The 27,553-nt window shown below is 36.8% G+C and overlaps 1 protein-coding gene across 13 annotated transcripts in view; it reads left to right on the top strand.

Moving 5' to 3' along the window:
• Nucleotides 1–27,553, top strand: part of RANBP17 (RAN binding protein 17) — a 310,517-nt gene that overhangs the window by 251,095 nt on the left and 31,869 nt on the right. For all 13 annotated transcript variants that reach the window (XR_012001183.1, XR_012001182.1, XM_072756619.1 and 10 more), the window contains 4 exons: nucleotides 1,139–1,246; nucleotides 4,522–4,604; nucleotides 17,496–17,710; nucleotides 19,679–19,817. Coding sequence is in view for 11 of the 13 variants with exons in the window: in XM_072756619.1 (XP_072612720.1) it covers nucleotides 1,139–1,246; nucleotides 4,522–4,604; nucleotides 17,496–17,710; nucleotides 19,679–19,817 (545 nt within the window). In the remaining 2 variants the exon portion in view is untranslated. The remainder of the gene's footprint in view (nucleotides 1–1,138; nucleotides 1,247–4,521; nucleotides 4,605–17,495; nucleotides 17,711–19,678; nucleotides 19,818–27,553) is intronic.

Raw genomic sequence — 27,553 nt, 5'->3', positions numbered from 1 at the left:
GCATCTGTAGGTTTGTAGAGAATTAAGAATGGCCAAACCATGGTTCGGGCAGGAGTACTCAGAGATGAGTCTGGAGGTATGCAGGGATGGACCTTAAAGGGCCCTGTATGCTATCCTAAGGAATTTGAAATGTATTCTAAGAGCAAGGAAGAAAATTGTGATCTTTTTCACCACGGAGATCTATATATACCATTGCCACAGGGGAAGGAATGCCATTCAGTGGTTCAGTTCAGCACTTTCACTGAAACAAAAAAGACAAGTATACTGGGTAACATCAGAAAGAGAGAGACATAGGAAATAGGAAAAGAAAACGGAAATGAAGCAAGAGTTTTGGGTTTCTTTTTCCCTGCTGCAGTTTTTGGCCTTAATTTTCTATTTATATGTCCGTTTGACAAGGAGGAGGTCAGTTATCAGTTAAAGGGCCAGTGGAGGTGAGTCAGAGTTGTCCAGGTACTAATGTCTTGGCCATTGACTTATCAGAGACATACACATCTTACCATTGATGGGGATGTTTGAGAGTTTCTCCTTGGGTGTATGTGACACTGTTAGCTGACCCCGAGCACATTAAAAGTCACCCAAAGCTTTTCTTTGAGCTAACATCTCCAGTCTTCCTTGGAGCTGCAGTGGGACCAAGCAGAGCGAGTCAACAACTAAAAAAAATAAGAGTAGTATGAATAATTTCTAAGCTGAAAGGTAGATTCATGGGGGTCATTATTACTATTTCTCTTTACTTTTATACATTTTCAAAATTTCATAATCAACACTTTTTCTTAAGTAATTTGAATTAACAATTCACATGTTTTTTATCATCATTAAATTCCTTTTCCTTTCCTACAGCACTAAGCACAATTCTTTAAATGTGTTACTTATATGATACGTAAAGTGTGTGTCTTTTATTTATAGTGTATACCGAAAATGAAGGAACATAATGTATGGGGTATATTACAGAGAAGAGCAGATCATTTACAGTTCCCCCAAAAATGTACAGCTGTGCAGATTAGGGAGAGCAATTTATAAAATTGCCATTGTATACTAAACACAGAACAAATGTGGATCCCTTTTATCCTTTTTAAGTGCCACTAATTTTCAGGAACAATATTTCTTTTGACCCTTAAGTTCTTTAACAGGCTTTTAAAAGATACCCCACGTATCTTCCCATTCTTCAGAGGACGATCGAGCGGTGGTACGGAGAGCCAGCATGCACCACCCCCATCTTAAAACTTATGGCAGAACTGATGCAAAACAGGTAAGAAGTGCACTGGGGGAGAAAAAAACAGTTGCTCTTTCTCAGCATCTCAGGAAGTCAGATTTTCCTGCCTGGTAGGCGCACATTCAAGGCTTAGCAAGAACTCAGAAACCAAAAATCTTAAGAAAACTGGTAAAAGCAATAGAATTAGAGACATAAGATTGAGACCTCTTGGGAGAAAGAGCATAGTATACTTAGGTGTATACGGGAACTGTTGGAACTAGGAAAAATGGGAAGACTACCACCACCATTACTTAAAATATTTAAAGGCACAGATGGAGGAAGGGAGCTCTTTTAATTTAATTTTAATTTCATGCTTACTGCAATTCCATAGATTTTTAAAGCAGAGAAGAAGTTTAGAGGTCTCTGAGTTGAGCTGCTTCCTTTATGAAGAAGGGAACTGAGTCCCAGAGCAGTTCATGGACACGTAGTTTGTCTCAGAAGCCCCATGGATTGTCCTGATTTGACTCCTGTTATCTACTTCTTCTTTGTCAATATGCTTGTATGTGGATGATTTGTGTGCTCAACATTTTCATTTAAATAGCAACTACAATAAATAGAGGTGCATATATCTTTTCAAATTAGTGTTTTCCTTTGCGAGAGGGGAGGTAAATACCCAGTAGTAGAACTACTGGATCTTATGCTATTTCTAGTTTTAATTTTTTGAGCACCCTCCATACTGCTTTCCATAGTGGCTACACCATTTTGCATTCCCACCAGCAGTGCACAAGGATTCCTTTTTCTCCACATTCTCACCAACACTTGTTATTTCTTGTCTTTTTTACTCTAGCTTATACCTCTAGTAACAGGTATAAGGTGTAAACTCATGGTAGTTCTGAAACTCATATGGCACTGTATGTTATTTATACTTAATAAAAAGATTTTCAAAGTGAAACATATAGCAACTATTATAACATATTTTTTTGCAACTACAACACTTCTTACAAATTGCCTGGTCAAAAACTTAATAATAAAAAAAATACCTAGTTGACCTTTTAATTTGCACATACTAGCAAAGATTCAGATACCCTGCATGTAAATATTAACAAAGATGTAGCTAAAAGAAAAACTGCAAAAAGCTAATTGGTTTTTCCCCTTTAAAATATGTCATTGTGAATATGGCTTTGTACCAAATTACCTGTCACATAGCCGTCCTATTTCATCAGTTTCTCTTAAATTGCGTGTTGGAAGGGAGGTATCCAGACAGGGAAGGAGTATGGACTGCAGCTGTAATTTTCTCTCTTGTGCTGGGTTTTTCACAGTAATAATTTAAAATCTATTAAACAAGAGGTGGAAAAAAGACCTGGCAAATAAAGAAATGTGAATATGATTCATTTTAAAAACTGTTTGTTTTTTTAAAAAACCACTCTGATGGGGCAGCCCGGGTGCCTCAGCAGTTTAGCGCCACCTTCAGCCCAGGGCGTGATCCTTGAGATCCAGGATTGAATCCTGTGTCAGGCTTCCTGCATGGAGCCTGCCTCTCCCTCTGCCTGTACCTCTGCCTTTCTCTCTCTCTCTGTTTCTCTCATGAATAAATAAATAAAATTAAAAAAAAAAAATTCTGATGTATCTTAGATACTAAGAGTGGTTGTGTATTTCATATTAGATTTATTTTCTATGAAATTACAATGTTTTCAACTAGATTATTGATATTATATATTACTGATATAACATTTAATACTAAATGAAAAATCATTGCATTCTATATTGTAAAGTATTTGATACTGCCATAGGTAAGTGATTCATATCTAGCATAAATTGTATAAGAAGTACCTAGTGAAAATCCGTAATTTCAGGAAAATATGTTATCTTGTCTATATTTCTCCAGAATCTAATGTGAATTATGTGTGTGCATTTCTTTTCTTTATTCAATAATTGTATACCAACAATCAAAAGTTCACAATATTTCCAGTAAGTTATCATTGCACCTTATTCTAAAGCATTTTGAAAAAGCATGGAGAAGCAACAATTCACCATTCCTGGCAAAAGGACTTTAGCAAGTATCTTTGCTTTTTTTGAGATTTCATGTTAGGACCTGGTTTCATGCTTTTTGCTAGTCATTTAAAAATATATACCATAGTTTCTTAAAAGCACAGAGACAAGGCATATCAGAGCCAACTGAAGCCAAACTGATGTTTAAAAAGCAAATATTATTTCAGGATGGCATGTCAATCCTTTATTCTGTTCATACTGTTTCTCCACCTTTCAGAAACCAAGGAAGTAGAATTGTTCTCATTGAGAACTTCTAGGACTTCTTTCTCTTTATTTGAGCTATGTGCAATGGAAACTATAGTCTGAATGGAATTTAATGTATTTGAAATACACTTGAAGTATTAGATGATTCATTATGCATATGAGCAATATTAAAAGTACCTAGGGGGCAGCCCCCGTGGCTCAAAGGTTTAGTGCCGCCTTCAGCCCAGGGTGTGGTCCCGGAGACCTGGGATCGAGTCCCACATCAGGCTCCCTGCATGAAGCCTGCTTCTCCCTCTGCCTGTCTCTCTCTCTCTCTCTCTCTCTCTCTCTCTCTTTCTCTCTAATAAATAAATAATCTTTAAAAAATAAAAAAGTACCTAGGTATTCCATCTGTGTAGATGGAATTAAATTTAGAATTTGTTTTAAAAATATGTATGGGGCATTACAGGATATTGCAAATGTAAATCTCTAGGTATTTATATAAACATACATGTTCACACATTTTTTTTTAATTACTATCTATCAACCACTTTGCATGGAAAGAGAGGAGAGTAAGAAGTCTGTGATGGGATGTCAAGATTTTGTTTTGATAGATAAAAGCGAATTCTTTGAATCAGCAAATGAATGAAATTAACGCTTCTTAATTCCCCTAATGTCTTTATAGTGAGAAATCAGCATACATATTTTATCAACACTTGTTTAATGGAATGGCATTTTTAAAAAGGGATAATTGCAGGGGCGCCTGGATGGCTCAGTCCAGTCGGTTAAGCATCTGACTCTTGGTTTCAGCTCAGGTCATAATCTCATGGGTCTTGAGATCCTCCCGTGTTGGGCTCTATGCTCAGCTGGGAGTCTGCTGGAGATTCTCTCCCTCTGCCCCTCTCCCCGGTTCATGCTCTTCTGTTTGCCATCTCTCTTTCTCTCTCTCTCTCTCTAAAAAAATAAGTAAATAAATCTTTTCAAAAAAAGGGATAATTGTACTGCTGCCACTTCTAATAAATGAAAATGCTAGGCACTTTAAATCTACATCTGGTTTATTTATCTACATATAGGGTCTGGTTTTTTGTTGTATTTCTTAGATCCCAGCGTTTGAATTTTGATGTATCATCTCCTAATGGAATTCTTCTCTTCAGAGAAGCTAGTAAAATGATTTGCACTTATGGTGAGTATCTTTTTCCATATTTGTCTCAGCAATATAACTTTATCTCTTTAGAGAAAAGAAAGATGTTAGTTATTTTGTTCTCTTGAACCTTTGTATCTGTATGAATTTGTGAACTGGGTAATAGGAGTGCAAAAAGCCAGGTAGCTGTCATATTGGCATCAAAAGTAAGTAAGCAGCATGCCTTTGACTACAAATCATGCCTGACCAACTTGATGAATTTCTTTTGGATGAAATTGCAGCATCAGTAGGCAAAGAGAATACACTAGATAGAATATTGAAAAGTTATAGCATATTCAAAATTGCCAGAAATTACATCCGGGGATTTGCTATGATGAATCAAGGAATGCTTAAACCAGTATGTCACCAGCACTGAATTTTGGAAAAATATCCTGCTAAAGAGCAGTAAATATTTTATTACAATGAATTTTGGGCACTGCACCCTCACAGTCAGAGTTCTGTAATAAAGTTGGTCCTATTCAATTATTGTCAAAAAATTCAGTTAGCAGTTAGAATTGAACCTTAGAATTACCATAAACCCTAATACTTGGCAATTCTGACAGCTTCATCAATGACATTCTCAACTCTCTGAGAACTGTATGTAGTCTGGGAATGGGGGTAGGATGGATAAGAAGCCTCTGCTGGTTTGCCCCCCCCTCTGGCTGCGTGCTGCCTAAAGGCTGGGGGCTCTGTGCAGTGGTCTCCTTCAGAGATGGTTCCCTATGCCCTCTTCTCTTATTCTCTGTTTTCTTTTTTGCCTGTCGGTTCTTGCTTTTCCAAATCAGTAGCCAACTCTGAGTATATTTGGTCTCAAAAGCTGCCTGTAGTTCTCATATTTCTTTTTGAGTACCTTGAACCAGATTTTGCAAAATTTTGTAAAGCTTCTTTAAGTATGTGTATGAGTGTGTACACACATATTTATAGGAACAACCACTAAGAGTGTATTTCTTTTTTAAAAGTAAAAGCCTATTTTTTTAAAAAAGGCAGAAAAACAATTGTTTTAAATTGTTTTCACTTGAATTCAAAACCCATTCTAGGAAGATAATCTATGCATTGTAGGCCTCTGTTTAAAAAAATGCCCAGTCTTGGGGCACATGGGTGGCTCAGTCAGTTAAGTGTCTGCCTGTGGCTCAGGTCATGATCCCAGGGTCCTGGGATTCGAGTCGGACTTTCTTCTCAATGGGGAGTCTGCTTCTCCCTCTCCCTCTACCCCTCCCTGTTACTTATGCTTGTATTCTCTCTCTCTAATAAATAAAATCTTAAAAAAAAAAATGCTTAGTCTTAATTGTGCATTTGATTTTTAGAGTTTGAGATTATAAGTGTAGAAAAACTACAGGAAGCACCTATATAAGGCAGTAAACTTGCACTCTGTACCACAACTACATTGTCACAAGTTTTTTTATCTGTTGAAAAGAGACACATTAGTATCATATAAAATAGAAATGCTTTGCCTCCTAAAGGTGAAAATGAACTCCTTTTCAAATATTCTCAGTGCAGTTTGTTGTACTTCCAATGTATATCTAATTCCTTTCGTTGTCTTACCATACAAAGATACGTATCTACACCATTTCCCAAAATAGTGTCTTAGAAAAAGCATACACCTGGGTGGCTCAGTTGGTTAAGCATCCAGTTCTTGATAATAACTCAGACCTTAATCTCAGGGTCATAAATTCAAGCCCAACACCGGGCTCCATGCTGGGTGTGGAGCCTACTTTAAAAAAGAAAAAAAAGAGGGATCCCTGGGTGGCGCAGCGGTTTGGCGCCTGCCTTTGGCCCGGGGCGCGATCCTGGAGACCCGGGATCGAATCCCACATCGGGCTCCCGGTGCATGGAGCCTGCTTCTCCCTCTGCCTGTGTCTCTGCCTCTCTCTCTCTCTCTCTCTTTAAAAAAAAAAATAAAATAAAATAAAATAAAAAGAAAAAAAAAGAAAAAAAAGAAAGGAAAAGAAAAGAAAAAGCATGTTTTTGGAGATTAAAAGATCTGAGTACCAATCATAGTGCCAACCCTTATTAGCTCCATGACCCTCTACCAAGACACCATGCTCCTTTATGCCTAGTTTTCTCATACACAAAATTAGGATTAGACTATGTGCTGACCTACGCATCTACTTAGAAGAGGTGGTTAAGTGAGCTCCTCCAGGAAAAGGGCTTCCCACAGGGTGTGACATGGAGTGTCACATTCAGTGAACATGCATCTCCTTAATCCAAAGTCATTCTCTTACACTCACTTCTTCGGACAAGGTTTCACTGACCACATAATTTTTTTGTTCTACCCCAGCTTGGACCACACTGTTCTGCTTCCTTCGGCCTATAATAAGAATTTAGCTTCTATTTCCTTGCTTTTAAAAAGGAAATAATATTTATTAGGAAACAGTGTACTTATAAGAATTTCTTAATAGTTGATAGAGCTTTAGCTACAGAAATGTTAGATTTCTGTTACCAATCATGACTATATCTTTCCCTTTTTTTTCTGGATCCAGTTTCTTTCACTAAGTGTAATTTTTCCTTTGGGGCATATTCACTATTACAGTAGGACTGTTAAGAGCAGTGACTTTCTCTTCCAGCATTACTGGGCCCCTACGTACAGAATGTACGTCCAGCAAGAGACACCAAAAAGAATCTCAGAACAATGCCAAATCTCCAAAAGGTACCGAGTCCTCTGTCAGGTTGTCTGACACAGGCAAAGGCATTGCAGCAAAAGTTGAGAAAGTTAATTGAGGATTACATTGGAGGAAGAAGAAGAGCAGCAGACAGGAGAGAAAGGAAGGGTAGGAGGAAGAGAAAGGAGGTGAAGCATAAAAGAGAAAAACCTTCAAGGCATTCTCGAGAAGGAAAGCCAGTACGTTTTCTTACCCTAAGGAAGAACTAGAACATTAAAGTAAGGCTCTGTACCTTGGGTTGGACCAATAATAATGGTAGCTTTTATTTTTTAATCGGCTATTACATGCCTGCTCCTACACTAGACCATTTATCATTCATTAGCCTATTGATTCCTCAAGGTGGTTATTATTTTCTGCCACTCAGTACTCATTTGGCCTTCGCTAAGTTGCTTAAGCCCTTCTTGCTTCAGTTTCTGGTTAGATAGAGAAAAGGATACCTACTTCATAAGGCAAACTTTTAGACCAGTTAGCTTCTGTGATGAAGAAATTGAAGCCCATAGAGATTAAGAAACTTGCCAAAAATTGCATAGCTAGCAAGTGGTTGAATTGGAATTGCATTCAAAGTCTGTATAACTTCAAACAATAGTCCTGTAGGATTCCATAGTCCTTATTGCCACTTGGGAATTGCCACAGGAAGATTGTGCCTTGGATATTAATGAGGAAGCACAATTCTTTAAAGTATGGTGATTTCTATCCTAAAACTTAAGGGAAACCAAAGGCTCAATGGGAAAATGTCCTTCAACTTTGTAAGTAGTGACTTGGACACCTGTGCTTTACATAGAATAATAGAAAAATGTTTTTTGCCCTTTGTTGATTCCCATGCAGGTCCCATCAGCAAGCTGATTTGATCTATCTTCACCCCTATAATGCTTTATTATGTATGCTTTTCCCTCTGGAGACTAATATGCTCCTGGAAGGAGATCATGTGGTCGCCATCCAGGAGGTTGGAAGATAAGGGAGAGTGTGACTGGGAGGACACAGAAGAGCAGCATTATTTCTTTATTTTTTGTTTTTTGTTTGTTTGTTTGTTTGTTTGTTTTTTTGCATTATTTCTTTAGTAAGCAAACAGAAGGCAAGAAAGCCCATGGAGGAAAGAGGCCAGAACATTCTGTGATCCCTTCTGTCCCCATCTTCACTGGTTTTCTTCTTTGCTCACGTCTCATGGGCAGTGTTTGGGTAGTCAGTGATTGGGGCGGTGCAGTCATGGGGAGTCTTTTCCACATGCACCTGATTTGTTGCATATTTTGTAGAACACCTCTACCTCGCTGCTCCATGAGACTGGCAGAAAAATAATACTTTTGATATGCTGTTTTATTTATCTGCATTCTGTCATGATATACTTTGATGTAAGTTTTTAATTTTGCTTCAGCTCTCAGCTGTTCTCGCCATTACAGCTCAGGGTCAGCAATGAGGTTAGCCACAGTAGCACAAAACAATTTCCTGTTTGTACAGCCCAGGTAACATTTGGATGAGGATTAAATTTTACCACATTTTCTACTAGCCCAAGCCTATTATTTCTAATGAGTTTTAAATTGCTTCAAGAACATGTATTTCAAAACTTAGTGCTGTGATCCATTCAGCCTGAGCAACTTAATAAAAGAAATTTCTTTCTTAAATTTTTGGTTAAAATGTTGCATGCAATGTAATAAATGTTATTACTTTGGAAACCTACTTCTCAGTTTTAAGAACTGGATGTTTCTTATGCTCAATTTCCATTTGTCTAATCTTTTCTTCCCTTAGCCTCTGGGTATTGGTATCTTTAGTGACATCTATTGGTTGAAGAGTGCACAGAAGGGAGAAATAGTGATTGTTCTTGTAAGACTAGCCAAAATGGGAAGGCTTTTATTCCCTCCTTAGATACCTGATTTTAAGAGAGCTCAGTGTGAAAACCTAAACTTTAAAAGTCAGTAGAACAGTTAGGATTATTCACTACATGTAAGAATTTACATCAGGGTTCTTTAAAGCAGTATATATGCTCCACGTGCATTTAAGGTATGACTTAATCGTATGCTTAAATTGGATTTGTAAAGCAGTGTACAAACCACTGTTGTTTATTGTGACCTAGAAAACAGACCAGTGGTTTTCCAACTGGGTTTTGCACAGCCCAAGAAATCTGTGAAAGTACCATGGAGGCCTTTCAGATAGCGCAGAGGAAGGCAACCTACTGCCGCCTTGACCAGAACCACCCAGCTATGCAGTTGCACTAGATTTGTTTGTAAAAGGGATCACCATTTTGAAAAGTGTTGTGGTTTTGTTGTTGTTGTTGGTTTTTTTGTTTGTTTGTTTTGGGGTTTGTTTTTTTTTTTTTTTTGGTAAAAGAGCTTGAAAATTACTATTTTAATTTACTTGGCATGTACTATTACAAGGATTGTAAGGATGAAGGATTATGATTGTATATTTATGTTTGAATGATTACTAAAAGGTAGTTGAAGAATGCATTGGTCTTGAAATAACTAGAGACTTCATAAAATGTCACCAGGAAATAACAGTTCTAAAACAAACTACCCAGGGACCATGTACATGGCCTTACATCCTATAAGAAACTTGGTTGGGAACATAGAGTGACAAAGTAGTACAGTAAAATTCACAAAAGTCTTCTGGAGGCAGTGGAATGAAGAACACTTTGAGGATCCCAGCACCAAGATCAGGTGGCTTACCAAAGCAAGACCTTGAGGAACACATTCCATAGCAGATCCACACATGTTGGACTTGCCTCCCCTTTGCACACAAGCAGAAAATACTGAATAAGCTATCAAATTAGAGTGATCTCCAAACAAATGTGTAGAGTGCAGTGGATTCTTTCATCCAGGCAGCTAGCATTTATTGAGCATTTACTCTGTGTCTGATGGTGTGAGAGTTATAAGGAATAAGACTTACAACACACTAAAAAGAATCTTACTGATTCTTCTCTTGAGGAACTTGAGTCCAGCAGAGGATTCAGTCAAGTAAATGAAGACTTAGGATGCGTTGTACTCACTTTTATGCTTGAGAAGCATACAGAGTGCTATGGTAGCCCAGAAGCTTCTAACTCAAACTGAGGAGTCAGATAAGGAAGTATCTTTTGAAGGAATAGAATAGGGCCCAGAAGTTTAAAGATGCTATTTGAAGTAGACAGTAGCTTTTACAAAATTATATGAATACAAAGCATTAGCATGGTCTATTAGCAAACTGCAGAATTTCAGAAATGCTCTAGAGAATAGAAAGTGAAAATCTTGATTATCTCATCATCCAAAGGAAACCATCATTTGCAGTTTAGTGTGTGCTCTTTCATATTTTTTATGTGTACATATAGATATATTTTTTCAAAAATAGTATAATATACTTGCTGATATGTAATTGACTTTTTTGCTTATATAATGGCCATTGCTCAATGCTAACATATATCAATATATTTATTTTTAAGGGTTTTTTTTTTCAAGTTTATTTATGTAAGCTCTACACCCAATGTAGGGCTCAAACTCAACCCTGAAATCAAGAGTTGGACATACCCACTCCCTGACTGAGCTAGCCAGGCATCCTTACCACATCTTCTTAAATAGCTGCAAAAGTATACATTTTATGGTCATACTATAATTTATTATTCACCTTTTAATAAATGTGATTTTTTATAAACATGTACTTTTTTACTATCCTATACTTTGTTTCAGTAAGCAACTTTGTACATTTAGCTTTGTGAGCTTCATTCATTCAACAAATGTATGCTGGGAGCAGCAGGCACTGTTCCTGACTCTGGATACATCAGTGAGCAAAACTGAAAAAGACATCATTTAGTATGTTAGAAGGTAATAAGTGCAATGAAAGAAAGAAGAAGGAAGGGAGGGAGGGAGAGAGGGAGAGTAGGGAGAGAGAGAGAGAGAGAGAGGTAGGAAGGAAGGAGAAGGAACATTAGAAGTACCAGAGATTGGAGAACGTGTTACAGTAAATTAAGTAAAGGGATAGAGGTAAGCCTCATTGAGAAGGTGACATTTGAGTGAAGACATGTAGTAAATGAGGGAGTTAGTTGTGTGGATATCTCTGGGAAGAGTATTCTAGACTGATAGAATACCAAGTTTTAGGGTCCTGAGGCAACAGTGTATGTATCTGGCATGTCTGAAGAACAGCCAAGCAATCAGTAGCTGGAGCAAAGTGAACAAAAGGGGGCATTATAACAAGAACAATTTCATGTAAAGTCATCCCTGCAGACAATTATCAGGGCTATGATTTTAACTCCAAGTGAAATAGAGGAACTTTAGAATGTTTTGACCAGAGGAGTAACATGATTTGATATTGGCTTTGACTAAGGTGATAGTAGGAGTGGTGAGAAGTGGTTAGATTTTTGGGTATACTTTGAAAGTAAAGCAAATTTCTTGATGGATTGAAAATGTGGTACAAGAGAAATAATGTAGTCAAGAAATTTTGGCATGAACAACTGGAAAGATGAAGTTACCATTAACTGAGATGCATGCGAGGAGAATGAAAAGTTCCATTTTGGTCATGTTCAGTTCAAGATGTTGATTGGACATCCCAGTGGGGATATGAAACACAGAGTTGGTGATGTGAGTCTGAAGTTTAGAGTTAGGGCCAATCTAGAGAAACAAATGTGGAAGTCATTGACTTTTAGATGATATTTAAAGTTGCAAAAATAGTGAAGATCACCTAGGTGATCACCACCTAGGTGGTGAGTGAATATAAATAGAGAAGACTTGGGTTTGAGTCCTGGGTACTCCAGTGTTAAAGGGAAAGGGGAAGAACATCCAGCAAAGGAAAAGTGAGAAGGAGCAAGCACTGAAGTTAAAAGAAGATCAGGAGTGTGTGTCTTGGAAGACAAGGAAAGAGAGGTAGTCAGCTGGAGCAGAAGCTGTCCATGAATCAAGATAAGGATTGACCATTACATTTGGCAACAAAGAGGTCATTGGGAACCTTGAAAAGAACATTTTCAGTGGAGTGGGCATAAAAGAGAATGAGAGGAGGAGAATTGAAGACCGTGAAGACCGTTCTTTGGAAGAGTTTTATTATATAGGGGAGTACTATCTAGCAGGGAGGTAAGGCCAAGAGGTTGTTGTTGTTGTTTTTTAATGGAAGATATAATGGCATGACTTAGATTCCAAAGAGATGATCTAATAGGAAAAAGAGATTGCATAGGAGGAAAAGGGAGAAATTTATTGGTGCCATGTCCTGAGTACATAAGAGGAGATAGAAGCTAGTTGAACATATCGAAGGGCTTTTACAGGAGACAGTGCACGTGAGTGCAGATGCTAGCTAGTAGATAGGCAGATATTGTAATGAAGTTTTAAAATTAGAATATATTCCCAGAAGTGGATTTACACATTTTAAATATTTTTATTTATTTATTTTTAATATTTTTAATAAATATTATCAAATTGCCCTCTAGAATGATTATGCTAATTTACATCTCCAACAATTTGTTTATTTTCCTGTATCCTTATCAACACTGCCCTGTTTTTTTAATCTTTTTTCATCTGAAATGGAAATACTATATTCCTTTCCATTCTTCATAGCTTCAGTTCTGTCCCAAATCATTTATGTCCAGGGACCTCATAAGATTTTTGCAGAGAGACCTATAGTAATATCAACAAGCTTGTGGTTCTCTTTCCATAACAGTTCTGATGATGAATGAAGACATTCAACCTATCGAGCTGTCAGCTAAATATCACTTTAAAATTTTAGAGATTAAAAGGGAAAAAGAAAAGTAAATCAATGTAATGGATTGTTTTATAAGCCAGGAATAGCATTGTTCATACTATTAGTTCTTCCTGATACAAGATGCTACTATAGTGTTTTATCCCTTGAACCTTCTTTTTTAAGTATTCTTTTGAGGACACAGAGAATTGGTAGAATGTGGGGTAAAGAACCACCCTGTGACCCCATGCAGCTGATTCTCTACTGAAGAAATGGAGGGAAGGTATTCAAAGATATATCCATGACCTCACTGAATCATGTATTAGAAGGAAGTATACTTTTCTATGCCCCATACACCCAGCTTCACCTCCTCCTCTTTCCTAGGCCATAACTCCCTATGTGTGAACTTACAGGCTATTAGACTTCAAAAAGAAATAAACCCCCAGCTGTATATGTTGCTATAGTTTACGTTTACTGAGTGCTGTGCCAGTTATTATGGTAAACACTTTACATATGCTCTCTCCTTTACTCCACATAAGAGCCTTGTGAGTTATAGGTGCTGTTATTATCCTTATTTTTATAAATGAAGATATTGACTTACAGGAGTTGATGGTCTGCTCAGACACTTAGGTAGTAAGGAAAGATGTAAGATTCAAACTCCAATCAGTATGTCTCAGAAGCCAACCTGGTTCAACATTACCTCATGCACTATATGTTAATCTTCTGTTAGAATATTATCTTTTATATAGTTCTCCAGCTGAGGCCTATGAAGGAAGGCCATGCCTCTTGGGGTGTAGGAAGAGAACATCATGGAGTCAGTCACTCAAGGAAGAGGTGGGGTCTCAGAAGGAAAAAAAAGTTTAAAAAAATTTTTTTTAAAGACCTGAAGTAGATCTCAGATAAACAAAAGAGGAGGTTTTGCAGTTTTAATGTATGTCCTTTTCTGAATCTAGATCTTGAGAATTGTCTAGAAGAGTACTTCTGAGTGCTAGAAGCTAACCCAAAAAACCAAAACAACAACAAAAAGAGTTTTTTAAAAAAGGACAGAGAATAGAGGTTAAAAAGAAGAACCCAAACAATTAATATGAGCTAACAATGAGGAAAATGTTTCTAATAAGCTGCATTATCTGTATCAGGAGTCCTCTGAGCTTCTCAGTTTTTTCCTTATTTTCCTTATTTTTAGCGAGATTTATTTTCCTGCTGCACATGTACAAGAGTAAGAACAGAAATTCCATGATACCTCTGCCCCCCACTCTTGTCCACAATGGCCTTTGGCCAGGTCATCCATTCACTTCACAGTGTTCTTTCCCTGAGCCCCAGAGCAGCCTCTGTACCCATTCGCCCAGGCCTAATGTTAAGGTAACAGTACCTATTCTGCCCACAATCATGGCATTATAGTCAGTGGGAAACAATTAGAGATTTTTCTTTTGATTCTCAGGTTTGGAAATCTTTATTTCATTAAGGTACATACCACTTCCTTTTGTGCTGCTACAGTGGTACCAGAGTGGTAACTGTCACTGGCTTCAGTGGCTTCCAGCCTGACAGTGCCTTCACTGCCAGCTGTCCCTCAGTGTCATATAAGATCTGCCTCCCAGGAGCTTCTTTCCTGAAGGAAAGAGGGAGGTAGCACTTTCCAGGCATGGGGTGAACAGGGTAGACAAAGGAGAGTTGTCACACCTATAAAGGAACTTCACAACCAAACTTCAGCCCTGTCACTTTTGTTTACAGTAATGTGAGTCTAATTGTGAGATGTTAAGCTTTTGGGGGGCAGGGTGCCCAATTGCGGTAAGTATTATTGAATATCATGTATTAAATAAAGCTGAATTACAGTGAATAAATGACTTGGCCAGGCCTTCTCTCCCATGGTCTTTCATCACCACCATGGAATGATGAGGCACCTGGGCACAGGGAGATGCAGTTTCCTATTTCAAAAGTATTACTCATTCTAATTTTCCAAGGTCATGATGGTACACAAATTAACACAGATATGTCTGAACAGTCCAAAAGACATGTTATGTATATTAAATTGAACTTTAACACAGAGAGGAAAGTTACAATTCTAAATAGGCAATCCTTCCTGATGATAGGTTATCCAACACTTTAAAATCAAAATTTTAAATTTTGACCATCACAGTTCTTGGTCTGTCTATTCCACCTTTTGCTACAGAATATAAGATGTTTAATTCTCCCATAAGGACATCAGCATAAAAAGACCCCAAAAGATGATCCAGTTTTCTCCCTTTGACTCTGGCACCTTTCCAACAAACCAGAATGTGTAAACCATACATACCCCCAAATTACCCTAGCTCTTTTCATCACATACAAGCAGTGCTTTTCTTTTTCTGGGAAAGAAAGAATGGGGGAATGTCTACCTTGGTTTATATTGAATTTGAGCAAAGGTAGAAAAGCAGTGGTTGAGAACTTTCTTCTCCCGCAGTACCCTGCTTTCTCAGACCCCTGTGCCTATGCACTTAATCTACCCAGCACACACTCCTCCCCCTCTCAGTCTACCTAGAAAACTGTGTTTGGTCCTTGAGAAATAACCTGTTCTGGGAAGCCATTCCCCACTGCCTTCCTGCCCAAGCAGCCAGTCTCTTCTTCTTTCCCCTAACATTTTAACACACCTCTCTGTGTTTGTCACATTGTATGGGATCATTGATTTATAAGTCTATTTCCCTCACCAGACTGAACTTTCTCAGAGCAGAAATTTTATTTCATTCATTTGTTTGTCCTAGCACCTCACACGTGGTAGCTGTTAAGTAAATGTTGTCATATTGAGTTGAATCTTTATGGAACTTACTGTATATCTCTAAGGTAAGTTAAGATGAGGTCATGAAAGAGGGTACAGAATTTAATATGGAGTAAATTCTAGGATCCGTCTCAGCCTTCTAGTTTGAAGGTGTGGGTCAGGTGTTGTCATTTGGATGTGTAAATTATAAGCAAAGCCTTGTGGGCTTCTAGGGATGCACAGAAGAAGACCTGTGCGTGGCGGTGATTCAGCAAGGGGAAGAGACCTCTATGGGGCGGCCCTGTGTTTCATGCTCCACCAGAAGTATTGCTCCTTCTTAACCACTTGATACACATGTGATTACCATAATACACACATCTGTCAGGGTCCAAACAGAGAAAGACAAGCACTATGACATTTACAGAATAGGGAATTTATTTTATGAATTAGATTTTGCACCATCTTGGGTGAAGATGGAGAAATAGATCAAAAGTGAGAATTGAAAGTTTAGGGAAAAAATCACTAATCAGCCCTCCTGAAACAATGGCATAGATGGACAAATTGGAGCTTGCAAAAATCTAGAAGCTAGACACATGCCGTGAAAAGATGTGGAGTGAGAGGGGAACTGGTGTAGGATAGAAGTCATTGGAAGACTGTTGCTTCTGCATAGCTGCCATTCTGGAAATTTGCTGCACAGTAGTTGGTGGTGGCCTTGGAGTCATTCATCAGCAGAGTTGGTGATTCTAGTCACAGAGGAGGAAAGAATAAGGACAAAGTGAAACCCAATGGCATTTATGCTCTTTTTTTCACCATCTCTGATGACAGTAATTTTCACAAAAACATGGCTGTTAGTCACTTGGACCTTACAAATGCAGGTTTCTCTTTTGCCCAATTCTAGCCCACTACCATACAGGGAAATGACTTCTGGGAAACTTAATTCTTAGGTAGCCGGATTGAGGCAGTACAAAACCACAATAGTATTACCTCTAAATATTGTAAATTGAATTTAGTTTCAATTATAGAAGCAGTACTCACTTAAATAGGAAAAAATGAAGGTAAGAAACACGTATGACTTTATAGTTTTTCAAAAAGCATTCTTGGGTATTGCCTAGAAACATAGCTTACTTGCACACATTTCAGAAACAGAAGCTGTTGGTTATAAATGCTAACTGCTCTAAAAAATCTTAAGGTGATTATGTAAGTATTTATTTGTCCTTTGATTGTCAACATAGAATTTAAGTACAGTTTTTTAAATAATCATCCGAAAAATGATCTAAGGAAAAAAGGAAGAAGTAACATTTGTTATGAACTGTGTAACAAACTTCGTATGTGTCTTATTTCATCTAATTCATGTACCAAACCTGTGAGTCTTCTAAAAGTGAAGTAACTCAAGATCAAATTCATGTAAAACCATTGAAAATCCATCCCAGAATTTAGAGTAACTTAATATCTCAGTCTAGGCTATCTTTTTCTCTTGACTTAGTTGGTTATTTACTCCTATTTTTTAACATTTTATTGAAGAAGAGATAACACATAAAGTATGTAAAGTGAACTAATATTAAGAGTACAACTCAATGAATTTTTATCTATATATTCATATAATTGTATGAATTCATATTTCGTATCTATCTATATATTCATATAATCACCATCCAGATAAAAATACAAAACTTTTCCAATACCCTTGATTGGTTTTCCTTGGGCCATTTGTACTTCTCAGGTAAATTGTCATATATATTTATATTTGTCATTACATGGATGGTATAAGTCTTATGATAGGAAGTGAACCTTAGGAATAAAGTAAAAATGTTAAATAATGTGCCTCATAACTGCTTTGAATTACATCTACTTATATCACTTTCTCTTTCTGCTTTTACCCTAAAACAGGTAATCAGATCCTGTCCCTTGGGAGCCTCTCAAAAGATCAGATTTATCCAATGAAACTCAAGGGCATCTCCATCTGCTATTCAGCTCTCAAATCTGCCTTGTGTGGAAATTATGTCAGCTTTGGCGTCTTCAAGTTGTATGGGGACAACCATTTTGACAATGTACTCCAGGCCTTTGTCAAAATGCTGCTGTCAGTGTCCCACAGTGACTTGCTAGTAAGCAATCATGCATCATGGGAGTCATTGTGTGAAATGTGAAGTAACACCACCACAGGCTTGGAATGGTTATAATGAAGCCCAGGGAGTTAGATAGCACCAGAACATTTTATGTTTTAGGACAGCATCTTGATTTAACTTACATAATTTGAACAACTAAAGTGGCTGTATCTCTATAATTAAATGCATAGTTTTGAAAACTGCAGCTACCACCTCTGACAGGTTGGTCATTCAGAGTGCTCCAGGTTCAGCAGCTAGAAAATGTAATTAGCAATTTCAACTAATTGCTTATAAACATGATCATAATTCAGAAAATGTCTGTTTCCTGAAGCAGAAATGCAGGAATGTCTGCAGGATCTTCTCCTTTCTTCCTTCCTCCTCCTACTCCATCAGCTTCCCCTACTATCTGGCCTTCCTTTCCATGAAAGTTCTGATGTGGCAGAAAGAGTGAACTCAGAGTTGAGTGTATGGGTGCACAGTCTCACCTCTGCCACTTACTAGTTATTTACCTTGAATAAATAACCACCTCTATTTCTCCAGGCTTCAATTTCCTCACCTTTAAAATTAGTAAATTAAATAAGGTGATCTCTAGGTCCCTTTTCAACTCTACCATCTAGTTTCTATGATTTATGTCAGTGGTTTTCAAACTTTGAGGTGCAGGAGAATCACCAGGGGTGCTGGTTGGAATTTTAAATTTCCAGGCTCCTCCACTGAGCTGTCATTATCGCCTTTTTTAAACATCTCTGCCTGATTACAAAAAAAGCTAATATATGCCCAATGTAGTTGTAGTAATTACTTCAGCAACAACCAAATTCATGCTCAGGCTTAGTTCAGGCTTTCTCCCCTGCTCCCTGCCAAGGGGAGACGGGGGCCTTTGTTAGTCAACCTGTGTGAGAAATGCTCTTTGACAAGAATGGACCAGTGAACTAGTGGCACCCTCTCCACTGTTCTAAGTAGTCTCAATAGAACCACATCTCAAGCCAGAGTGGTTTAGCCTCAGTAGTAGAATGGGATGCTCATTGAAGGCTGCCTATATGACAAATTATAAAATAGAAACTTGACTCAGATCAGGCATGTGTTGACAGCTTACCTCACTGAGAGGACTCTTCACTACAGTGAGGTCCACCAAAAAAAACTGATTGTGGCTTCAGGAATTGCTCTAATCCTTTTTCTGACAGGCAAGCAATCTTTAACTTGATATCTCTCAATAATAAGGGTGCATAGGACTCCCTTAGCATGCATGTTTAAAATGCATGTGTCAAGACCTCATTCCAGAGCTTTCCATGTGGTGATCTGGAGTGGGGATCAGGAAACTGCATTTTTAATAAGCACCCCATGTGCTCTTATGGACGTGGTCTTTAATAAATACTGTTCTGGTTTATTTCTCTTATGAGTGTTATGCTTCTTTGAAATTGGTTTGAGTTCCATTTAAGTTGTTTAGGTTATTTTTCTCATGCAATTATCTTTTGCCCATAGTATATACTAAGCCATTGACCAAATCATGATTTAGTTAGGTGGATTGGCATTTTATAAGTACAATGGACTATGATGTCAAGTCCTATTATAATAGCAAATACCTTTGTATTTAAAAAAAAAAAAAGGCTGCCTTGCAACTATTAATATTATTCAGTGTTACAGTATCCCCATCCAGAAAAATAATTCAGCCTTCTAAATTCCATACTACAGAGATTTTATTTGCATTTAAGTGTTAGCCATATAATGTAAAATTGAGATTACTTACTATGCTATAGCTTCAAATTAGGATTTCTAGAGATTAAGAAGTTCCTATTAGACCCCCTTTAAATACTGAATTGTGAATCAAGATGTCATTTGTACCATGTATTTATTTTACATATTTGTGTTTAGGTAAGTTTACAATTTCCAATATTATAAATGGCAGTTTCCACTAGACCTTAAGATGTCTTTTGCTTCCCTGTCCCTTGACGCTTAGCTATCTCTGTGTTGTAGCAATATCGGAAACTGAGCCAGTCTTATTATCCACTCCTGGAATGTCTTACGCAGGACCACATGAGTTTCATCACCAACTTAGATCCTCCTGTACTCCTGTATGTTCTCACATCTATCTCAGAGGGACTCACTACTCTTGGTAAGTATCATGGAGAACATTATTTCCAGAGGAAAAACTTCATTGTAGTCTCTTCACGTATGTGCCTACTGAGATGATTATCTTACAAAGGGGAAAAGATTGTATATCCAAACTGAAAGAACATTTTATAATTATTACTTGCAAGTGAGAGAATGCCCTTTTTTTTATATTTGGATGTACAGCTTATCTTTTAATCAGCTTAATTATAACTTACACAAAAATACTCATTGATTTTAAGTGAGCAGTTCAGTGAGTACTGGCATGTATATATACAGTCATAAACTACCACAACCAAGATACAGAACATTTTCTTCACCACAAAAAGCTCCGTCATGTCCCTTTCTGACCAATCCCTTCCCCCTGGCCCCAGCCCCAAAGAACCACTGTCTACTCTCTTTCACTATAATTTGCCTTTTTCTAGAATTTTGTCTAAGTTGAAACATATGATATGTAGACCTTTGTGCCTGGCTTCTTTGATTTAGCATCATGCCTTTGAGATTCATCCATGTTGTTTTGTGAATCAATGTATTCCTTTCTATTGCTGAGTATTATCCCATTGTATGTATTACCATACCACAGTCTATTTTCTAAATTCACTAACTGATGGATATTTGGGTCGTTTCCATTACTTGGTTATTTTGTACAATACTACTATGAATGTTCACATGCAAGTCTTCCTGTAGACAAATACTATTTCTCTTGAGTAAATACCTAGGAGTGGGATGCTTGAGTATATTTTCAACATTATAAAGAAAACTGTGACACTGTTTCCCAAAGTGACTGTACCATTTTGCAATTCCAAGCAGTGTATGAGGGCTCTCGCTTCCCTGTATCCTCCCAAACACTTACTATTATTAATCTTTTTAATCTTAGCCATCCTAGTAGGTATGAATAAGAATCTCATTGTAGTTTTAATATTTATTTCACTACTTAATAATGATTTGAATATCTTTTCATGCTTGTGTACCATTTGTGTATCTTTTTAGTGAAGTATTTGTTTGAATCTTTAACTCATTTTTTTTTAACCGGGTTGTTTATCTTATAAGCATTTGTTACATATTCTGGATACAAACCCTTTATCAAATGTATGTTTTGCAAATATTTTTTCAGTCTTGGCTTGTCTTTTTGTTTTCTTGACAGTATGCCTTTATCACAAGAGCAAAGTTTTAATTTTGAGAAAGTCTAATTTATTTATTCGTTTTTCTTTTATGGTTCTTGTCTTTTTGGGTCCTATGCTGAGAAATCTTTACTTAACCCAAGCCAAAAAGGTTGTTCTTAGTTTTCTTCCAGAAGTATTATAGTTTTTTATCTTACGCTTAGGTCTATGATCCATTTCAATTAAATATTTTGTATATAGTATTATATTACGTATGAGATAAAAGCTGGTTTTAACATACAGTTATTCAATTACTCTAGCACCTTTTGTTAAGGAATATCCTTTCTCTGTTGAATTACTTTGTGCCAATTCTATACTTTTCTGGGTTATTTTTGTCCTAACTTTATGCTGATTCTTAAAATCAGATAGCATAGCCCTCTAATTTTGTTTTCTTCATTTAAAATTGTCTTGACTATTCTGGGTCCTTTGTCTTTTTATATAAATTTTAGAGTCAGTTTGTCAGTTTCTCTTGTTAGGAAAAAAAAATGAATAGGGGAATTTTGGTGGTGATTCCATTGAATCTCTAGCCCACTTTGGAGAGAATTGATATATTAGTAATATTGAGTGTTCAGCTCCTGAAAATGGCATGTCTGTCCATTTATTTAGATCTTCCTTAATTTTTCTCAACAGCATTTTTGTAGCTTTGAATGTATGACTCTTGTACATATTTTGTTGTATTTATAACTATTTTGTAATTTTATGTTATTGTACATGGTACTGATTTTCAATTTCCTGTTGTTCTTGGCTACCGTGCAGTTGATTTTTTTGTATGTTGACCTTGTATTATACAGCCTTACTAAACTCATCTATTAATTCTGGTGGTTTCTGTAGATGTCTTAAGATTTTCTATATAGTGTCTGCAAATAAAGACAGCTGATCTCTTCCTTTCCAATCTGTATAGATTTTATTTTTTCTTATCTTATCACACTGGCTAGGACCCACAGTACAGTGTTGAACAGAAGTAATCATAGCAAACATTTTTTCCTTGTCTCCAAGGAAATGTCTCCATTCATCCACCATTCAATATAATGTTAGCTGTAAGTTTTTACATAGATTCTCTTTATCTTGTTGAGAAAATTCTCTTCCCTTGTGGTTTTTCTGAGGCTATTATCATGGATGAATGTTGAGTTTTATCAAATTACTTTTCTGCGTCTACTGAAAGGTTCATATGGTTTTCCTTTTTAGTTCTATTTATACATTACATAATGTTGATCATCACATTGATGGATATTTGAAGGTTAACCTAACCTTGCATTCCACACTAGGTTATAACATTATCCTTTTTATGTATCACTAAATTCAGCTTTCTAAAATTTTGATACAGGTTTTTATATCTATATGCATGACAGATATTGATGTATTCTATAATTTTTCTTCCATACCTTTTATTCTTTGTTTATTCTTCTGTATCTTTGCCTTGTTTTAGTGTCAGTCTAAGGCCCTGATAAAATAACTAGGGAATTGTTTTCTTCTCTTTTCTTAAAAAGTTTCTGTAGAATTGTTACTAGCTCTTACTTAAATGTTTGATAGAATTCCCCAGTGAAGCCATTAGGCCTAGATTTTTTTTAGTTGGTTTTTAACTATAAATTAAATGTTTTTTAATGGACATAGGGCTATTCCAGTTATTTATTAGATCTCGGGTAGCATTTGGTAGTTTATGTCTTTAAAGGAATTTCTCAATTTCATCTGAAGCTCACCTGACATTGACACAGAATTATTCATTATATCTCATTGTTATACAATTTGATTTCTGTAAGGTCTATGGTGATATCCCCTCTTTCTTTTTTTTTTTTTTTTTTTTTTTTTTTTTGATATCCCCTCTTTCATTCCAGAAGTTGACAATTTGTGTCTTCTCTCTTTTTTTCCTGATCATTCTGGCTGTAGATTTATCAGCTTTATTGCAAAGAACCAGGTTTTAGTTTTCAGTGATTTCTCTGTTATTTTTCTTTTATTTCATTGATTTCGCATGTGGCCTTTATTATTTTCCTCCTTCAGTTTACTTTGCTTTTCCTTTTCTAATTTTTCAGGCAGAAACTTAGATTACTGATTGTAGACCTTTCCTCTTTGCTAATATACACATTTAATGCTTTCATCTAAGCACTGCTATAGCTGTTCCTCACAAAATTTTTATGTATTTTGGGGTTTTTTTCTGTTCAGTTTAAAAATATTTTCTAATTGTCCTGCTCATTTCTTCTTTTATTAATAGATTGTTACTGAGAGGCACGGTATTTAAATTCTGTATGTCTAGAAGTCTTCCTGTTACCTGTTATTGATTTTATTTTAATTCCTATGGTCACAGAATATACTCAATGATTATTATAACCTTTATATTTATTGGATCTTTTTTATGGTTCAAAATAAATGAATGTTCCATCAGCACTTGAAACGAATGTGCATTCTGTTGTTATTGGGAAGAATGTTCTATAGTGGTTTAATTGATAATGCACAGATTTTCTACATTCTTACTAGTTGTTTGTTTTTTACTTATTTTGTGAATTACCAAGAGAAAAGTGCTGAAGTCTAGCTATAATTATAGATTTTTCCATTTCTCCTTTCAGTTCTATCAGTTTTTATATAAACTATTTTAAAGCTGTATTATTAGGTATATAAATATTTATGATTCTTCTGTCCCTTTGATGACTTTTCCCCTTTATCATGAAATGGCCCTTCTTATCTCTGGTAATACTCTTTAAAATATATATATATATCTATTTTGTCTGGTATTACCAGCTTTTCCAGCTTTCTTTTGATTAGTGTTGCCTCTTTTTCCATCATTTCATTTTTAATCATCCTATGTCTATTTAAAGTTGGTTTCTTGTAGACAGAGGTATTTTCTATTGATTTTGTAACAATTTTTACAAATTTGGTGGCTTAAACCAATTAAATTTATTATAACTTTTTTTATTTTTTTTAATTTATTAACTTATAGCTATTTTTATTTTTTTAAGATGTTATTTACTTATTTGAGAGAGAGCCCATGCGCATGTGTACTCAAGTGGGAGAGGGGCAGAGGGAGAGAATCTCAAGCAGACTCTACATTGAGCACAGAGCTGACACAGTATCCAGTCTCACAACCCTTAAATCATGACCTGAGCCAAAATCAAGAGTCGGATGTCCAACCAATTGAGCCACCCAGGTGCTCCATTTTATAGCTCTTTGGATCATAAATCTGACATGAGTCTCAGTAGGCTAAAGTAAAGGTGTCAGCTATGTTCTTTTCTAGGAGCAAATCCATTTCCTTGCCTTTTCCAGTTTCTAGAGACTATCTAAATTCCTTGGCTCATGGCCTCTCTTCAAAACCAGCAAGATTGCATCTATAACATTCTTTCATAGATACATCTCCCTCTGATTCTGACCTGCTTCTCTCTTTCACCTTTCAGGACCTTTGGGATTACATTGGGCCTACCTAGATAATCCAAAATAATCTCCATATTTTTCTTTTTTTTTTTTTTTTTGAAGATTTTATTTATTTAATCATGAGAGGCACAGAGAGAGAGGCAGAGACACAGGCAGAGAGAGAAGCAGGCTCCATGCAGGGAGCCTGATGTGGGACTTGATCCCGGGACTCCAGGATCATGCCCCGGGCCAAAAGCAGGCACTAAACCGCTGAGCCACCCAGGGATTCCCTCTCCATATTTTTCACTCAGCTAATTAGCAGTCTTAATCCATCTGCAATCTTACTTAATTCTTTGCCATATAATCTAACATATTCATGGGTTCTGGGAATTAGCATGTGGACATATTTGCCTAATATGCAGCATATGTGGGTCATATTTTTATATCAAATCTGACTATCTCTGCCTTCTAATTAGTGTTTCAACCATTTACATTAGATGTAACTACCAGTGTATTTAAGTTTAAATCTATAATACTGGGGATCCCTGGGTGGCGCAGCGGTTTGGCGCCTGCCTTTGGCCCAGGGCGCGATCCTGGAGACCCGGGATCGAATCCCACGTCGGGCTCCCGGTGCATGGAGCCTGCTTCTCCCTCTGCCTATGTCTCTGCTTCTCTCTCTCTCTCTCTCTGTGACTATCATAAATAAATAAAAATTAAAAAAAAAAAACACCCGTGTGCTGGTTTTAAAAATAAATAAATAAATAAATAAATAAATAAATAAATAAATAAATCTATAATACTGCTATTTATTTTCTTTTCATTTTGACTGAGCTTTGTTTCTTTTTTCGTTTTTTATTTTTCCTTCCTTCCTTTGGATCAATTAAATATTTCCTATGAATCCATTTTATATCCTCTATGAGTTTACTAAGCCAGACTTCTTTATTTTTAATGGTACTCCAGGATATGTAATCTACACCTTCAAGTAATATCATCACAGTTTGCCTTCAGATAATCACAGTCTCCTTCTTTCCCTCTGTATCCATTCCTTCTGGAACTCCCACTACACATGTGTTACATATCTCTGTTATTAGTCAAAGACTGGATGGAGGGGCACCTGGGTGGCTCAGTGGTTGAGCATCTGCCTTCGGCTCAGATTGCAATCCTGGGGTCCTGGGATCAAGTCCCACATCAGGCTCCCCTCAAGGAGCCTGCTTCTTCCTCTGCCTACATCTCTGCCTCTCTCTCTGTGTTGCTCATGAATAAATAAATAAAATCTTTAAAAAAAAAAAAAAAAGACTGGATGGAAAGGACTCCTTTACAGGCTCCCACTCTTCGAAACTCCGTCTCATGAGTTCTAGCTGCCTCAGCCTCCCCAAGTTCAAACAGTTTCTTTTCAACTTAGTGAGACCACTTGGCTTTGTTTGGGTTCCTCCTTTCAGGCCCATAGCCTGGAAAGTGTTTAGGGCAATAAGCTCGAGTGATTGTGTAGGTGTGACCCCATTTGTTTCCCTCCTCTCTGGTTTAATAGGTTTGCGTTGCTTATTGTGCAATAAGAGAAAACTGTTTCATATTTTTGTTCTATTTTCTAGTTGTGTATGGCAGAAGGAAAATTTCTCATAGCAGTTAATCCTTAATGGACAGAAACTGAAGCTTAGTCTTTTCTTATTATAGTTTGGCTTGACATTCTTTTGTCTCATATCATGGTAATACGTTAAGATGTTTAATTAGTTACAAATGGGTATGTTGTTCTCGAAGTGTGGTCTTGGGCCAAGAATCTACATTTTAACAAGGCTCTCAAGGGAGTTCTTGATGGGGTGGCATTATGAAGATAATACTAAGTAAGTTCCAGTGCTACCACCTGTTGAGTGTATGTTTGTGGACAAGTACTCTGTGCCTGATGCTATCATAGGTATTTTTAAGATACGTACTTCGCCTTTGTCATTCTCAGAATTGCTATGCATACCAAAACTGGGTTACATACTCTAATAGTGCTGTTTGTTCTTATTTCCTACTTGATTGCAAGTCTCCAAAGGACAAGACCTGTGTCTTGAGGTACTACTTTATTCCCAGTGCCTAGCATATAATAAGTGTTCAATAAATATTTATTGATTAAATTAATTAGATAATATTATTTTCGTTATACAGTTGAGTAAGCTGTGGCTCAGAGAAGTGAAACAACTTGCACATGGTCACACAACTAATAAGTGCCTGATCTAGGAGTCTTTCTAACTCTAAAACCCATTCCTCTTTACCTCACCACCCTGCTAGATCTGTCTATCTAATATAGGTCACATTTTGGCAGATGAATCATGCCGTGTCTTCAAGAAAAAAAGACTATTGAGAGTAACCGCTTGGGTTTCTCCTTTTCCAACAAAAATAGATCTGCAAAGAGGCATTTATAGTTATTGTTTGGATTTCAAGCAGGTCTCAATTCTGCATTAGCCTTTTAGAAAAAATGAGAGGGAGTCACACAAAAAAACTGAATCAGTGATTAAGTAGCAACTCACCTAATATGCTTAATGTGATATTAAAAAATTTTGGTAATCAGCATTTTTAGTTTCAGCCAGCTATAATATGGGGAAGGAGAAAGGTGAATGAGAAAAGTAATTCTATGTTCTTTTTAATTGCCCAGCCACCATCCCCCTTCCCACCACCACTATCCTCTTACATACAGAGACCAAGTGCAGGACTTACAAAGCTGCTCTTAATAATGACTCTCAGGTCATTCATTCATAAGTATCAATTGTGTACCTACTATGTACTTGGCAGTACTAAAGAGAACAAGACAGATAAGGTCCCTGCTTATGTGAAGCTTAGATTCTAAAAGGAGAAGATAAACAATAAATGAACACACACACACGCAAGAAAAAGTCAAGTCATGATACATGCTAAGCAAAGATTTGAAGTGGGATAATGATTGGAGAATGTTTAAATGTGGCTTCCCTCGACAAAGTGATAAGGGAAGGCCTCTGAAGTTTAGCCAGGGCAGGGACAGGGGTGAATTCCAACAAAAAGTAAAGGATGGCACAAAAGGCAAGAACTAGAAATGGTGGAGGCAAGCAAAAAAGTTGAACCACTGTAAACGTTTCACCAGACCCTTCCTCCAAGAAAATGTTCATCATCAATAGCATATGTTGTTATTTTGAGCACATTCTTGAACTGGAGGAAGTTGTATGAATATAATATGGGAACAAATCATTCAGGAAATATTTAGAAATTTTGAGACCTTGTACATTAGTTTCTC

This window comes from Vulpes vulpes, chromosome 4, assembly GCF_048418805.1.
Source record: "Vulpes vulpes isolate BD-2025 chromosome 4, VulVul3, whole genome shotgun sequence".
Taxonomy (NCBI): Eukaryota; Metazoa; Chordata; class Mammalia; order Carnivora; family Canidae; genus Vulpes; species Vulpes vulpes.
This window is presented reverse-complemented; position numbering and strand designations above follow the sequence as displayed.